Raw genomic sequence first — 14,321 nt, forward strand, 5'->3', positions numbered from 1 at the left:
GTGAACATATGGTTGACTGGATGTTTGGAGAGATTGATGATGAGATGATGGGTGCAGAGGTAAATGGATGGGTAGATGGATAAAGGGTTGGATGAAAGGATGGTTGAACAATCAGCTCAATGGATGGATTGATGAGGTCTAGATGGTTGGATGTTTGATTGATGGATGGTTGGATGGACTTTTGGTTGGATACATGGAGAGACTGATGGATGTTGGGATACATGAGTGGAGAGATGGATGCATGGATGGATGGAACGACAGGCTGTATAGTGGTTAAGTGTGCAGATCCTTGGGAGCCAGATCAGCTGGATTTGAATCCTCCTTCTGCCATTTATGCAATGTATAATTTGGGCAATTTGTTTTATTTTCCTTTGTTTCCTCATCTGTTACAGAGGGATGATAATAATTGTTTCTACCTCTTGGGGTTGCTGTGAGAAGTGAATGAGCCCTAAGTCAGTGCTTGGGGCATAACCAGATTTATGATGACAGGAGGATGGATGGTCAGATGACTGGATGGATGAAGGATAGATGAAGTGCATGACTGAACCAAGGAAGGGAAGAATAGCCGGGGAGCAGATGGAGACACATACTCATGAGACACCCTCAGACATTTTATTAGGGGCTTAGAAAGGAGTCCTAGGGGATAATTCTGTTTTCCCATGAGTTATGGCCCCAGGAATAGATTAGATCTGGACATAGGACAAGGTGACATCACCCTGGATTTCCAACGTGTCCACCCTCTGGAAGGCCGAGAGGCGATGGGCAAAGTCAAAGAGGTGCTGGCCATTGGCGTAAACCTTGAAGCGATCCAAGCCACAGCGAATGGACAGCTGCAGGGAGAGGGGTGGGCATGAGGCCAGGGCCAGGACTGAGGCCCTGGAAGGAGGTGGGAAAAGAGAGCTCAGACTCACATCAAAGAACTGTCCGGGACCAAATGGGTTGTGGGTGATCTTCTTCTCCTCGGATCCCCACGAGCCATTCAGAAGGCTGTTCCGGACCACGGTACCGTTGCCCATGCGGGGATTAATGTGCAGAGCTATGTCCCCTGAGGAGCCCACCTTGAAGTCGATGGCAAAGCTGGGGACAGAGAGGGAGGGGGGAGTCAGATGGAGTCCAGTGGGAAGGGGCCTGTGGGCTGGACCTCTGAATCCCTAAAGGAGGAGGGGACAGAGGGTCTAGACTGTTGGGTCTGAGGGAGGAGGGGGCTGGGGGTTCCCACCTAGTTTACGTTATACCTCTTGCCTGTGGGAGGCACATAGCCCTTGATTATGATGGTTCTTCGAGCTGTGAGCCCTCCTTGCAGCCTCCCGAAATATGGCACAGGCTGTGGGAAGAGAACGGGGGGTCCCATTCTCTCTCAGCTTAGCAGAGCCAGATGTGGGAAGAAATTTTCTTTTTCTTTTCTTTTCTTTCCTGTCTTTTTTTCTTATAAGAGATGGGGTCTTACTCTGTCACCCAGGCTGGAGTGCAGTGGCATGATCAAGCCTCACTGCAGCCTCAAACTGCTGGGCTCAAGCAATCCTCCCATCTCAGCCTCCCGAAGTGCTGGGATTACAGGCGTGAGCCACCACGCCCAGCCTTGCAGGAACAAAGGAACAAATTTTGTTTTTTTTTAGGCAGAGTCTCCCTCTGACGCCCAGGCTGGAGTGCAGTGGCACAATCTCAGCTCACTGCAACCTCTGCCTCCTAGGTTCAAGCAATTCTGCTGCCTCAGCCTCCCTAGTAGCTGGGATTACAGGTGTGCACCACCACAACTGGCTAACTTTTGTCATTTTAGTAGAGACGGGGATTCATCATGTTGACCAGGCTGATCTGGAACTCTTGACCTCAAGTGATCCACCTGCCTTGGCCTCCCAAAGGGCTGGGATTATAGGCATGAGCCACCGTGTCTGGCCAAGAATAAATTTTCTTTTTCTTTTCTTTTTTTTTTTTTTTTTTTTTTGAGACGGAGTCTCGTTCTGTCACCAGGTTGGAGTACTGTGGCACGATCCCGGCTCACTGCAACCTCCGACTCCCTGGTTCAAGCGATTCTCCTGCCTCAGCTTCCTGAGTAGCTGGGATTACAGGCGCGCGCCACCATGCCCAGCTAATTTTTGTATTTTTAGTAGTGACAGAGTTTCACTATGCTGGCCAGGATGGTCTCGATCTCCTGACCTCGTGATCTGTCCGCCTTGGCATCCCAAAGTGCTGGGATTACAGGCGTGAGCCACCACGTCCAGCCCAAGAACAAATTTTCTGAGAGGTCCCACTCCTCCTGGAAAACATCCCCAATTCCTTCTGCTCCCTAAACCTGACCACGAACTCTATCTACCCTTCCCCTACCTCCCACCCCAAAACCCTCAGCCCACTCCCTTTCTGGCTGTCTCAGATTCCCTGGAGATCCGTGCCCCCTCCCCACCATCCATCTCTGTTTCCCCAAGCCATACCGGGTTGAAGGTTGGGGGTCCTTCCATGGTCTGTGAAGTGAGGAAGAAGCGATATTATTCTCCAAGAGTCGACAGATATCTATGACACACCCATTAGACTCCGGCGTTTCTCTAGGTGCTGGGTTAGTACACCTTGGGCTGCAACCCCTCTTAGCTCCCCCTACCCCAATTCTCACCATTCCCACTCCCCACCCAGGGCCCTCCCAGCCCTCCCACTCACGGGCAGGCTGTTCAGCTGTTGATGGCAATGTCCGGGACCCTGAACGATGGATGGAAAGCAGGAAAGGTGAGAGGGGCTGAGGGACCCCACTAGGGGGGAAGACCCTCACCCATCAGCAAGTACTTACAGGGTAAGGTGGCATCATCGGGGGTCCCTGTGGGCACAGAAAGAGAAAGCGGTTATGAGAGGGTCCCCAGATTTGGGACTGAAAGATGTTGAGAGTGCCTGCCCTGGGGTGGCCCACCAACACCATCACTATGCCAGAGAACTCTGGCATCAAAGGGTGGCACCCCGATCACAGATTCACGGAGAGGGGCACCCCATGTTCGGGGATCGCTGATGCCCAGTGAGTCACCCCAAAGCTTTAGGACAATGCTTGGTCCATTTCGTTCTCTGTGCCCTTCCCCTTGCTGTCTTCCTGCTGTCCCGGGGCCCTTACTCGCTGATCTTGATCTCAGTTTCTGCCTCTGTCTCTGTGTCTCTGCCTCTCTCTCTGTCTTGGCCACACCTCAGCGCAGGGGCTTCCTTCTGCCAAACACTTTTATTTATTTTATTTTATTTATTTATTTGAGATGGAATTTCGCTCTTGTTGCCCAGGGTGCCGTGCAGTGGCACGATCTCTGCTCACCTCAACCTCTGCCTCCCGGGTTCAAGTGATTCTCCTGTCTCAGCCTCCGGTGTAGCTGGGATTACAAGCATGCGCCACCATGCCCGGCTAATTTTGTATTTTTAATAGAGACGGGGTTTCTCCATGTTGGTCAGGCTGGTCTCAAACTCCCGACCTCAGGTGATCCGCTCGCCTCACCCTCCCAAGTCTAACACCTTTAACTTTTACTCTCTCTCTTTCTCTCTGTTACCTTCTCTTTTCTCCTCCTTGTAATTAACTCCTTTCTGCCTTGACTTCTATTCTCAGCCAGCTATTCTGAAAGCCTTTTAAAAGTAGCTTTATATAGCCGGGCGTGGTGGCAGGTGCCTGTAATCACAGCTACTTGGGAGGCTGAGGAAGGAGAATTGCTTAAACCTGGGAAGCAGAGGGTGCAGTGAGCTGAGATCATGCCACTGCACTCCAACCTGGGCCACAGAGCGAGACTCCATCTAAAAAAAACCCAAAAAACAAAAACAAACAAACAAATAAACGTAGCTTTATAAGCTGGGCGCTGTGGCTCACGCCTGTAATCTCAGGACTTTGGGAGGCTGAGGTGGGTGGATCACCTGAGGTCAGGAGTTCAAGACCAGCCTGGACAACATAGGAAAATTCCTCCCCTCTGTCTTTACAAAAAATTTAAAAACTAGCTGGGGCAGGTGGTGCGTGCCTGTAGTCCCAGCTACTCAGGAGGCTGAGGTGGGAGGATCACTTGAACCCAGGAAGTCAAGAATACAGTAAGCTGTGATTGCACCACCACACTCCAGCCTGGGTGACAGAGCCAGACCCTGCCTCAAAAATAATAATAATAATAATAAAATTAAATAAAATTGATAAACTCAATTTAATTGTATGTTATTTATTTTTAATGATTGTGTTAAGCAACCTCTAGGGAATTCATTCACTATTGTGTGTTCTTTGCCTTTCCTTATCCTCACTTTCTGACTCACCTTACACACTTCCTCCTACTCCAGGAAGCACTTCCTTCCTGACCCATGACTAGTCAAGCCCTTCCTTTAGGCTCCCAAACCTCCTTCATACTCCATATCCCAGCCCCTGCCCCTCTGCCTGTGCCCTCCCTATCACAGCCCTGACCATTTCTGGGCTGTCACTCTCTGATGCCATGTCTGTGAGCCCAGTGAGGTCAGGGCCCAGAGATATCTCAGTCATTCCTGTCTACAGCCCTGGGCCTGACCCCTCTGCCTGCCTCCACCCACCCCCCTATCCTGGCCCTGATCCCTCTGTCTGGGCCCAAATCCAACTGCAACCCTTCAGCCTGGGCCTCCCCATCCCGGCCTTGATCCCTTGCAGTGATGGGTCTGTCTTCCCAGCGGGCTCCTTTGATCATCACTGGGCTCTTGGCATAACTCAGCAGAGGGAGATGCTTGGGAAATAAATGAATGTGGAACGCGCTGGGCACCATGGCTCACACCTGTAATCCCAGCACTCTGGGAGACTGTAGCCAGCAGATCACTTGAGGCCAGGAGTTCAAGACCAGCCTGGCCAACATGGTGAAACCCCGTATCTACTAAAAATACAAAAATTAGCCAGATGTGATGGTGGGTGCCTGTAATCCCAGCTACTTGGGAGGCTGAGGCAGGAGAATCGCTTAAAACTGGGAGGCAGAGGTTGCAGTGAGCCAGAATCACGCCACTGTACTCCAGCCTGGGCAACAGAGCAAGACTCCATCTCAAAAAGAAAAAATAGACCAACTGCGGTGGCTCACGCCTGTAATCCCAGCACTTTGGGAAGTCGAGGCGGGTGGATCATGAGGTAAGGAGATCGAGACCATCCTGGCTAACACAGTGAAACCCTGTCTCTACTAAAAATACAAAAAAATTAGCCGGGCGTGGTGGCAGGCTCCTGTAGTCCCAGCTATTTGGGAGGCTGAGGCAGGAAAATGGCGTGAACCCGGGAGGCGGAGCTTGCAGTGAGCTGAGATTGCGCCACTGCACTCCAACCTGGGCGACAGAGCGAGACTCCATCTCAAAAAAAAAAGAAAAAAAATGAATGTGGAACTGAATTTAGAAAGGAAGGACGCAAGAAGGGTGGGACCCCTCACACCTGGGGCCGGGGGGGCTGGCCTCCGATGAAGTTGATTGATTGAAGTTGCAGATCCCCATCCACTTGCAGGTGGGTGACCATCTGTAGGGGAAGCCGGTGCCCGTACTCATAGAAGGGATTTCCATTTACCACCACCTGGAGGGCAGAGATAGGAGGTCAGGAGTCAGCACCCATGATCCTGGGAAGGTACAAACAGGAAGCAAGGGCAGGGCGCCCTGGCTCACGCCTCTAATCCCAGCACTTTGGGAGGCTGAGGTGGGTGGATCATTTGAGATCAGGAGTTTGAGACCAGCCTGGCCAACATGGTGAAACCCCGTCTCTACTAAAAAAACAAAAACTAGCCAGGCATGGTGGCGGGCACCTGTAATCCCAGATACTCGGGAGGCTGAGGCAGGAGAATCGCCTGAACCCGGGAGGTGGAGGTTGCAGTGAGCGGAGATCACTCTGCTGCACTCCAGCCTGGGCGACAGAGCAAGACTCTGTCTCAAAAAAAAGAAAAAAAGCAAGGAACAGGGATCTTTTTCATTGGGAGTCGATAGTCTTGGGGATGAGCTGGGACAGCCTCAGCATCAGGAACCTTGGAGTCCACAGCTCAGAGGTCAAGCTAAGGTCAAAAGTCAGCTCACTGGCCGGGCGCAGTGGCTCATGCCTGTAATCCCAGCACTTTAGGAAGCCAAGGTGGGGGATCATTTGAGATCAAGAGTTCGAGACCAGCTTGAGCAACATAGCAAGACCCCATCTTTACAAAAATATACAAAAATTAGCCGGGCGTGGTGGTGTGCACCTAGAGTCCCAGCTACTCCGGAGGCTAATGTGAGAGGATCACCTGAGCCCGGGGAGGTTGAGGCCGTAGTTAGCTGTTTGCATCACTGCACTCCAGCCTGGGCAACAGAGCGAGACCCAGTCTCAAGAGAAAAAAAAAAAGTACACGTTTTGCAAAAAACACAAAGTGGTAGGAGGAAATACACATGAAATGTATTACAAGACTCTCAGCAGTAGGGTAACGGGACTAAGGAAAAGCGCTAAAAGAGGATTTTTAAAAATAGGCAGGAAACGGCCGCCCTTCGTCTGGGAGGTGGGGAGCGCCTCTGCCCCGCCGCCCCGTCTGGGAAGTGAGGAGCGCCTCTGCCAGGCCGCCCCGTCTGGGAAGTGTACCCAACAGCTCCGAAGAGACAGCGACCATCAAGAACGGGCCATGATGACGATGGCGGTTTTGTCGAAAAGAAAAGGGGGAAATGTGGGGAAAAGAAAGAGAGATCAGATTGTTACTGTGTCTGTGTAGAAAGAAGTAGACATAGGAGACTCCATTTTGTTCTGTACTAAGAAAAATTCTTCTGCTTTGAGATGCTGTTAATCTGTAACCTTAGCCTGTGCTCCCTGAGACATGTGCTGTGTCAACTCAGGGTTAAATGGATTAAGGGCTGTGCAGGATGTGCTTTGTTAAACAGATGCTTGAAGGCAGCATGCTCCTTAAGAGTCATCACCACTCCCTAATCTCAAGTACCCAGGGACACAAACACTGCGGAAGGCCGCAGGGACGTCTGCCTAGGAAAGCCAGAGACCTTTGTTCACGTGTTTATCTGCTGACCTTCTCTCCACTATTATCCTATGACCCTGCGACATCCCCCTCTCTGAGAAACACCCAAGAATGATCAATAACAATAAATAAGTAAATAAATAAATAATAAAATAAAATAGGCAGGAAAGAAGGAAAAGAAAAGAAAGAAGCTGACATAAAAAGTGGGGATGGAAAAAGGAAATAAATGAAGGAGGGAAGGAGAGAGAAGGAAGAAGAGAGGAGGGAAGGGGGGAAGGAAGGAGGGAAGGAAAGAGGAGAGAACAGAGAAAGAGGAAGGAAAAAGAGGAAAAAGAAGGAAGGGGCTGGGCGTGGTGGCTCACGCCTGTAATTCCAGCACTTTGGGAGGCCGAGGAGGGCAGAACACCTGAGGTCGGGAGTTCGAGGCCAGCCTGGGCAACATGGTGAAACCCCATCTCTACTCAAAATACAGAAATTAGCTGAGCGTGGTGGCACGCACCTATAATCCCAGCTACTCGGGAGGCTGAGGCAGGAGAAGCTCTTGAACCCAGCAGGCAGAGGTTGCAGTAAGCTGAGATCATGCCACTGCACTCCAGCCTGGGCAACAGAGTGAAACTCCATCTTAAAAAAAAAAAAAAAAGAGAAAGAAAGAAAGAAAAGGAAGGAAGGCGGGAAGGAAGGAAGCAGCCAAGATGGCGCCACTGCACTCCAGCTCGGGAAACAAGAGAGAAAGCATGCAGACCTTGTAGTGCTCAGCCAGGACTATGAAGACCAGCTCGAAGGCGGCACCCTTTTTGAAGGGCATGCTCCTCTTCCTCTCCTCGCTGCCCCACTTCCCGCCCTGCAACGTGTTGAAGACCACCTTGTCCCAGCCGTCAAACCGCGGATTGAAGTGGAAGGCGATGTCTGAGCCCGGATCCTGCCCAACCACAAAGTTCACGAAGAACCTGGCGGGACACAAAGGGCTCATTCCCCTGGTGCCACCTCCCGGTGCCTGGGGGCCTCCTCCAGGAAGCCCTCTCCCCACCGCCCTGTCCTGGGCCTCCCTGACCCGGACCTCAGCACCAGCTCTGAGGGGCAACCTTGGCACTGTGGGCCACGGCGTGGAGAGGACTTGAGTTCTGAGGGGGGCAGATTCCCACCACCACACCTTCGCTCACAGCCTTTCCTTCTTTTTTTTTTTTTTTTTTTTTTTTTTGAGATGGAGTCTTGCTCTGTCGCCCAGGCTGGAGTTGGAGTGCCACACAATCTCAGCTCACTGCAACCTCCGCCTCCTGGATTCCAGTGATTCTCCTGCCTCAGCCTCCCAAGTAGCTGGGATTACAGGCGTGCACCACCACGTCCGGCTAATTTTTGTATTTTTAGTAGAGACAGGGTTTCACCATGTTGGCCAGGCTGATCTCAAACTCCTGACCTCAGGTGATCCACCTGCCTCGGCTTCCCAAAGTGCTGGGATTACAGGTGTGAGACACCGTGCCTGACGTTTTTTTTCTTGAGACAGGGTCTTGTGTTCTCACCCTGTCCCCCAGGCTGGCGTGCAGTGGCCACGATGGTGGCTCACTGCAGCCTCAACCTCCTGGGTCAACTGATTCTCCTGCCTCAGCCTCCCTAGTAGCTGGGACTACAGGTGCATGCCACTATGCCTGGCTTTTTTTTTTTTTTTTTTGTAGAGATGGGGTCTCACTATGTTGCCCAGGCTGGTCTCAAACTCCCGGGCTCAAGCAATCCTACCACCTCGGCCTCTCAGAGTGCTGGGATTACAGGTGTGAGTTGCTGTACCCAGCCCACCTTGCCTTCTTAGACCACCTCCTCCACCCTCTTCCCAACTTCCAGTTATGACTGCTACAAGTCTGCCATGGGCCAGGCCCTGTCCTATGCACTTTGGGTCTCCCTGCTCCCCTCCTGGCCCTGAAGATCGTTTCCCTCATGCAGCCAGAGGGTCCCTGTGTACACCCATGACGCATCACATTCCGCACCCCTGGGCACACCAGCATCCTTGAAATTACTCCCCAGGACAGGCCTGTCTCAGGGCCTTTGCACTGGCTGTTCCCTCTGCCTGGAAGGCCCTTCCCTCAGCTGTCCCTGGGGATCCCTCTCTCCGTTCCTTCTGTTCTTTGCTGATATGTTCCCTTCCCAGGCAGGCCTTCTCTGGCCACCTTTTTAATTTTTTTGAGACAGTCTCCCTTTGTCACCTAGGCTGGAGTGCAGTGATGCGATCTCAGCTCACTGCAAACTCTGCCTTCAGGATTCAAGTGATTCTCCCACATCAGGCTCCCAAGTAGCTGGGATTACAGGCACCTGTCACCATGCCTGGCTAATTTTGTATTTTCAGCAGAGATGAGATTTCGCCTTTTTTTTTTTTTTTTTTTGAGATGGAGTCTCGCTCTGTTGCCCAGGCTGGAGTGCAGTGGTGCAATCTTGGCTCACTGCAAGCTCCGCCTCCTGGTTTCACGCCATTCTCCTGCCTCAGCCTCCCGAGTAGCTGGGACTACAGGCGCCCGCCACCATGCCCGGCTAATTTTTTGTATTTTTAGTAGAGACAGGGTTTCACTGTGTTAGCCAGGATGGTCTCGATCTCCTGACCTCGTGATCCGCCCGTTGATCTCCTGACCTCGTGATCCGCCCGTCTCTGCCTCCCAAGGTGCTGGGATTACAGACGTGAGCCACCGCGCCCAGCCAGATGCGATTTTGCCATTTTGGCCAGGCTAGTCTCGAGCTCCTGACCTCAGGTGATCTGCCTGGCTTAGCCACCCAAAGTGCTGGGATTACAGGCGTGAGCCACCATGCCCGGCCAGGCCACCCTATTTAAGGGGACAATTTAAAGGGAACCTCTGTCCGCACATACACTCCCCATCTCCCTTCCCTCCTCATTTTCTTCATAGCACTTAATATCATCTGACATCTTACATATTCGACTTTTTTTTTTTTTTTTTTTTTGAGACAGAGTCTCACTCTTGTTGCCCAGGCTGGAGTGCAATGGCACGATCTCGGCTCACCGAAACCTCCACTTCCCAGGTTCAAGTGATTCTCCTGCCTCAGCCTCCTGAGTAGCTGGGATTACAGGCATGCGCCACCACGCCCTGGTAATTTTGTATTTTTAGTAGAGACAGGGTTTCTCCATTTTGGTAAGGCTGGTCTCGAACTCCCGATCTCAGGTGATCCGCCTGCCTAGGCCTCCTAAAGTGCTGGGATTACAGGCCTGAGCTACCGCGCCCGGCCTGGACTTATTTTTTATGTTTCCCCTACTAGGACATCAGCTCCACGAGGGCAGGGGTCTCTGTCCTGTTCACTCCTCCATCCCTAGTGCCAGGACACAGAATGGGCACTCAATGAAGAAGTAAACAATAAATAAATAAACAACAGGCTGGGCAGAGTGGCTCGCACCAATGCCTGATCCTCCCAGCACTTTAGGAGGCCGAGGCTAGAGGATCGCTTGAGCACAGGAGTTCAAGACCAGCCTGGGCAACATAACAAGATGTCTCTACAAAACAAATAATAATAATAAATAAAAATTAAAAATTAAATTAGTTGGGCATGGTGGCACATGTCTGTAGTCCCATCTGCTTGAAAAGATGAGGTAGGAGGGTCACTTTAGCCCAGGAGTTGGAGGCCGAAGTGAGCTATAATATTGTGCCACTGCACTCCAGCTTGGGCAACAGAGCAAGACCCTATCTCTAAGGAAAAAAAAAGTCCTATGAGGCCAATTATTATCAATGTGTTAAGGCCCTTTTTAAAAAGCTAAGACTGGGCCAGGCGCAGTGGCTCACGCCTGTAATCCCAGCACTTTGGGAGGCCGAGATGGGCGGATCACTTGAGGTCAGGAGTTTGAAACCAGCCTGACCAACATGGTGAAACCCCGTCTCTACTAAAAATACAAAAATTAGCCAGTGTGCTGGCACATGCCTGTAATCCCAGCTACTCAAGAGGCTGAGGCAGGAGAATCACTTGAACCTGGGAGACAGAGGTTGCAGTGAGCCAAGATCATGCCATTGCACTCCAGCCTGGGCGACAAGAGCAAAACTCCATCTCAAAAAAAAAAAAAAAAAAAAACAGAAAAGAAAAGAAAATGAAGCACAGAGAGGTATAGTCACTTTCACTCTTTCACCAACACAGAGCTGGGGAGTGGCAGAGCTGGGATTTTAACTCGGGGACCCGGCTCTGAGCCTGTGATCTGAATTCCTGCCATTGCACCCATCAGCTTCAGTCTAATGTCCAACTCAGGGGCTGCCTCTCAAGGTGAGCCCTCCCTGAACCTTCTGGCCCCCACGTCCCCACTCCTGATCTGCCCCAGATTCATCTCTGGCTATTGGGTGGGGCAGAAAAAGAGTCCCCTCTCCACCAGGGTGGGGTAAGGGCAGAAAGCCCCCAACAGCCAGGCCCAGAGCACCCAGTTGGAAGTCCCCTGCCAGCCCGGCCTGGCTTGGGGAGGGTCTTACCGCTTCATGTGCTCGCTGGCCACTCCTTGGATGTAAACAGACATTCCCACGTTGAGCCCGCCCGGGATGGGCTGGTAGTAAGGCAGCGTCTGGAGAAGAGGCCTGGTGAGGGGACTCACAAGCCATCTGCTTGTTGCAGCCTTTACCCCTCCCAGAAAAGCCCCCCAGTCCCTTAAGCAGGAGAGAGGAAACCATGGGGGAGGACCAGGTTGAAGATGACGAGGGCCAACAGTTAGACGTGGACACAGACAGCCTGAGGTCAGGGTAGGAGTAAATCGAGGGTCGGGGTCAGCTTTGGGTAAATCAGACCACAGAGTCAGATGGGGCCCCCCAGGATCAGAGTGGGGAAAATTGGTGTGAGGGCTTATGGACGGAGCTGCGGGCGGGGTGGGGCCTGAGCTGGCATCTCACCGGGTTGTAGGTGGGCTGGTAGCCCGGTGCGGGGACATAGGCCATCGCTCGAGGCTGCGCTAGTGGCTGGTCCTGTGAGAAGAGCTGCAGGAGTGGGAGATGGTGGCGGATGGCAGGCGGTGGTGGCTCTTATACCCAGGGTAAGGGAGTGGCTGGCAGGGGAGGGTCCACAGGGCTCCTCTTCTGGGACTCTCAGGCTGTCGGCTTCTCCTAGAGTGCACCCTAGTCTCCCTTCCCTTGCCAGCTTCCCTGGTGACCAGCCAGGACCCAAATCACCTGGGTCCCCTCCCCTACGCCCTCCTGCAAAGAGGAAGTGCTCATGAACTTCGGCCCTGCCAGGGCCTTATCAGAGCCCATAAAACCCTGCCCAGACTTCTGTTGGCAGAGGGAGGGTGAGACCAGGCAGGGCAGGGCAGGCTGCAGGAATGACCCAGGACAGGTGGGCAGCGAAGGAGAAGAACGCGGAGGAACTGCAAATTCCTGCCTCTCCCAGCAACTGTGAAGGGACCTACGTTGATTGCGTGCCCACCACACATCTTTACCACGTATGTTGTATTCTAGGGAGAGTGGTTTAGATTACTAGTCTGTGGAGCCAGAGGTTCTAGGTTCAAATCCTGCCTTTGCCACTTCTCAGCTGTATGATCATGGGTCGGTGCCTTACCCTCAATTTGCCCATGTGCTTATCTGTAAAATGGGGATATAGTAGTATCGGCTGGGTGCAGTGGCTCATGCCTGTAATCCCAGCACTTTGATTGGCTGAGGTGGATGGATCACCTGAGGGCAGGAGTTAGAGACCAGCCTGGCAAAATCCCAGTCTCTACTAAAAATACAAAAATTAGCCAGGCATGGTGGCGGGTGCCTATAATCCCATCTACTGGGAGGCTGAGGCAGGAGAATCACTTGAACCTGAGTGGAGGAGAGTGCAGTGAGCCGAGGTCATGCCACTGCACTCCAGCCTGGATGACAGATGGAGACTCTCTTTCAAAAAAAAAAAAAAAGGAATTCATAAGAGAGGAAACAAGTATTAAATAGCTATCAAAATACTTTAAAAATGAATTTGTGATCCAGTAATGCCTGTATGTTATTAATCTGCCAAATAAGAAGATCTAGCTGTGGGTCCAACAGCTACTCAGAAAAATAAATAAATCAATAGAACAGTAGTATCAGCCTTGGGCTGGGTGTGGTGGCTTGTGCCTACAATCCCAGCAATTTGGGAAGCTGAAGCAGGAGGACTGCTTGAGCCCAGGAGTTCAAGACCAGCCTGGGCAACATAGTGAGACCCCCATCTCTACAAAAATAAAATAAAAATTAGCTGGGCATGGTAGCACACATCTGTATTCCTAGCTACTCAGAGGCTGAGGCAGGAGGATCGCTTGAACCCAGGAGTTCAAGGTTACAGTGAGCTATGATCATGCCACTGCACTCCAGCCTGGGTGACAGACTAAGACACCGTCTCTAAAAATAGCAACAATAATAGTCATAATAATAATAATAATAATAGTATCAACTTCATAGAGTCCTTGATCATTAAGATAATAAATGCTCAGAACAGGACATGGCATATAGAAGTCATTAACTTAATGCTTGGTCTCTTGCAGTCATTCCAAACATAAATCCGGAAGATTGGGATGATATATGGATAAAAAATCCCAAAGTTTTGTTGGTTTTGTTTGCTCATTTTTGAGACAGAGTCTTGCTCTATCACCCAGGCTGCAGTGCAGTGGCACCATCTCAGCTCACTGCAACCTCCACCTCCCAGGTTCAAGGGATTCTCCTGCCTCAGCCTTCTGAATAGCTGGGATTACAGGCTTACCCCACGCCTGGCTAATTTTTGTATTTTTAGTAGAGACCAGGTTTTGCCATGTTGGCCAGGCTGGTCTCAAACTCCTGACCTCAAGTGATCCACCTGCCTCAACCTCCCAAAGTGCTGGAATTACAGGCATGAGCCACTGCACCCGGCCAGAAACCCCAAAGTCCTTTTTTGTTTTGTTTTTTCTTTTTTTGAGACAGAGTCTCACTCTGTCACCCAGGCTGGACTGCAGCAGCATGATCTCAGCTCACTGCAAACTCGCTTCCTGGATTCAAGGATTCTCCTGCCTCAGCCTCCCGAGTAGCTGGGACTAGAGGCACCTGCCACCACACCTGGCTAATTTTTGTATTTTTAGTAGAGACTGGGTTTCAACATGTTGACTAGGCTGGTTGCAAACTCCTGAGCTCAGGCAATCCATCTGCGTCAGCCTCCAAAAGTGCTGGGATTACAGGTGTGAGACGCCAGCATCAGATCCCATGTGCTGTGCAGTGAGAGGTGCCAGGCAGGGCACGAACGCCACCCTCAACCCCAGGGCAGGCAGGGAGACCAGGAAGCCTTGCAACCCAGAGGGACCCCAGCGACTTTTGCTCACTCCCTCCGCCCCTGAATTCCTTGTGCCCCTCGCCTGCCCGCTGCCAGTCTGAATGGCCATCACCTCCATGCCACCCATTCCCATGCATCCAACCTCTAGCCCCAGCCTTCAGGACTGCAGTCTCTGGAGCCCCTAGGTGCATCCCAGCCCCTCCCACCTCTCCTCTTTCCAAGAAGGGCACC

The 14,321-nt window shown here is 51.8% G+C and overlaps 1 protein-coding gene across 1 annotated transcript; it reads right to left on the reverse strand.

Annotated features, from left to right (window-relative positions):
- Window positions 1-593: 593 nt before the first annotated feature.
- Window positions 594-14,246, reverse strand: LGALS4 (galectin 4). Its single transcript, XM_512641.7, has 10 exons — window positions 11,738-14,246; window positions 11,327-11,415; window positions 7,633-7,837; window positions 5,354-5,488; window positions 2,774-2,800; window positions 2,647-2,685; window positions 2,427-2,456; window positions 1,236-1,324; window positions 912-1,077; window positions 594-830 (listed from the first exon to the last, which is right to left on the reverse strand). Exons 1-10 carry the CDS (start codon window positions 11,780-11,782, stop codon window positions 684-686), a joined length of 972 nt encoding a protein of 323 aa, XP_512641.3. The 5' UTR covers window positions 11,783-14,246; the 3' UTR covers window positions 594-683.
- Between the last annotated feature and the right edge of the window lie 75 nt (window positions 14,247-14,321).

This window comes from Pan troglodytes, chromosome 20 (genome assembly GCF_028858775.2).
Source record: "Pan troglodytes isolate AG18354 chromosome 20, NHGRI_mPanTro3-v2.0_pri, whole genome shotgun sequence".
In the NCBI taxonomy this organism is placed as follows: domain Eukaryota; kingdom Metazoa; phylum Chordata; class Mammalia; order Primates; family Hominidae; genus Pan; species Pan troglodytes.

Excerpts from the sequence above, each read along its gene's own strand:
- LGALS4 (XM_512641.7), bottom strand. The coding sequence starts at position 11,782 with ATGGCCTATGTCCCCGCACCGGGCTACCAGCCCACCTACAACCCG. Across the intron at positions 7,838-11,326 it reads GCCAGCGAGCACATGAAGCG|GTTCTTCGTGAACTTTGTGG; the intron begins GTAAGACCCTCC and ends GTGTCCCGCCAG. Across the intron at positions 831-911 it reads GTCCCGGACAGTTCTTTGAT|CTGTCCATTCGCTGTGGCTT; the intron begins GTGAGTCTGAGC and ends CTCTCCCTGCAG.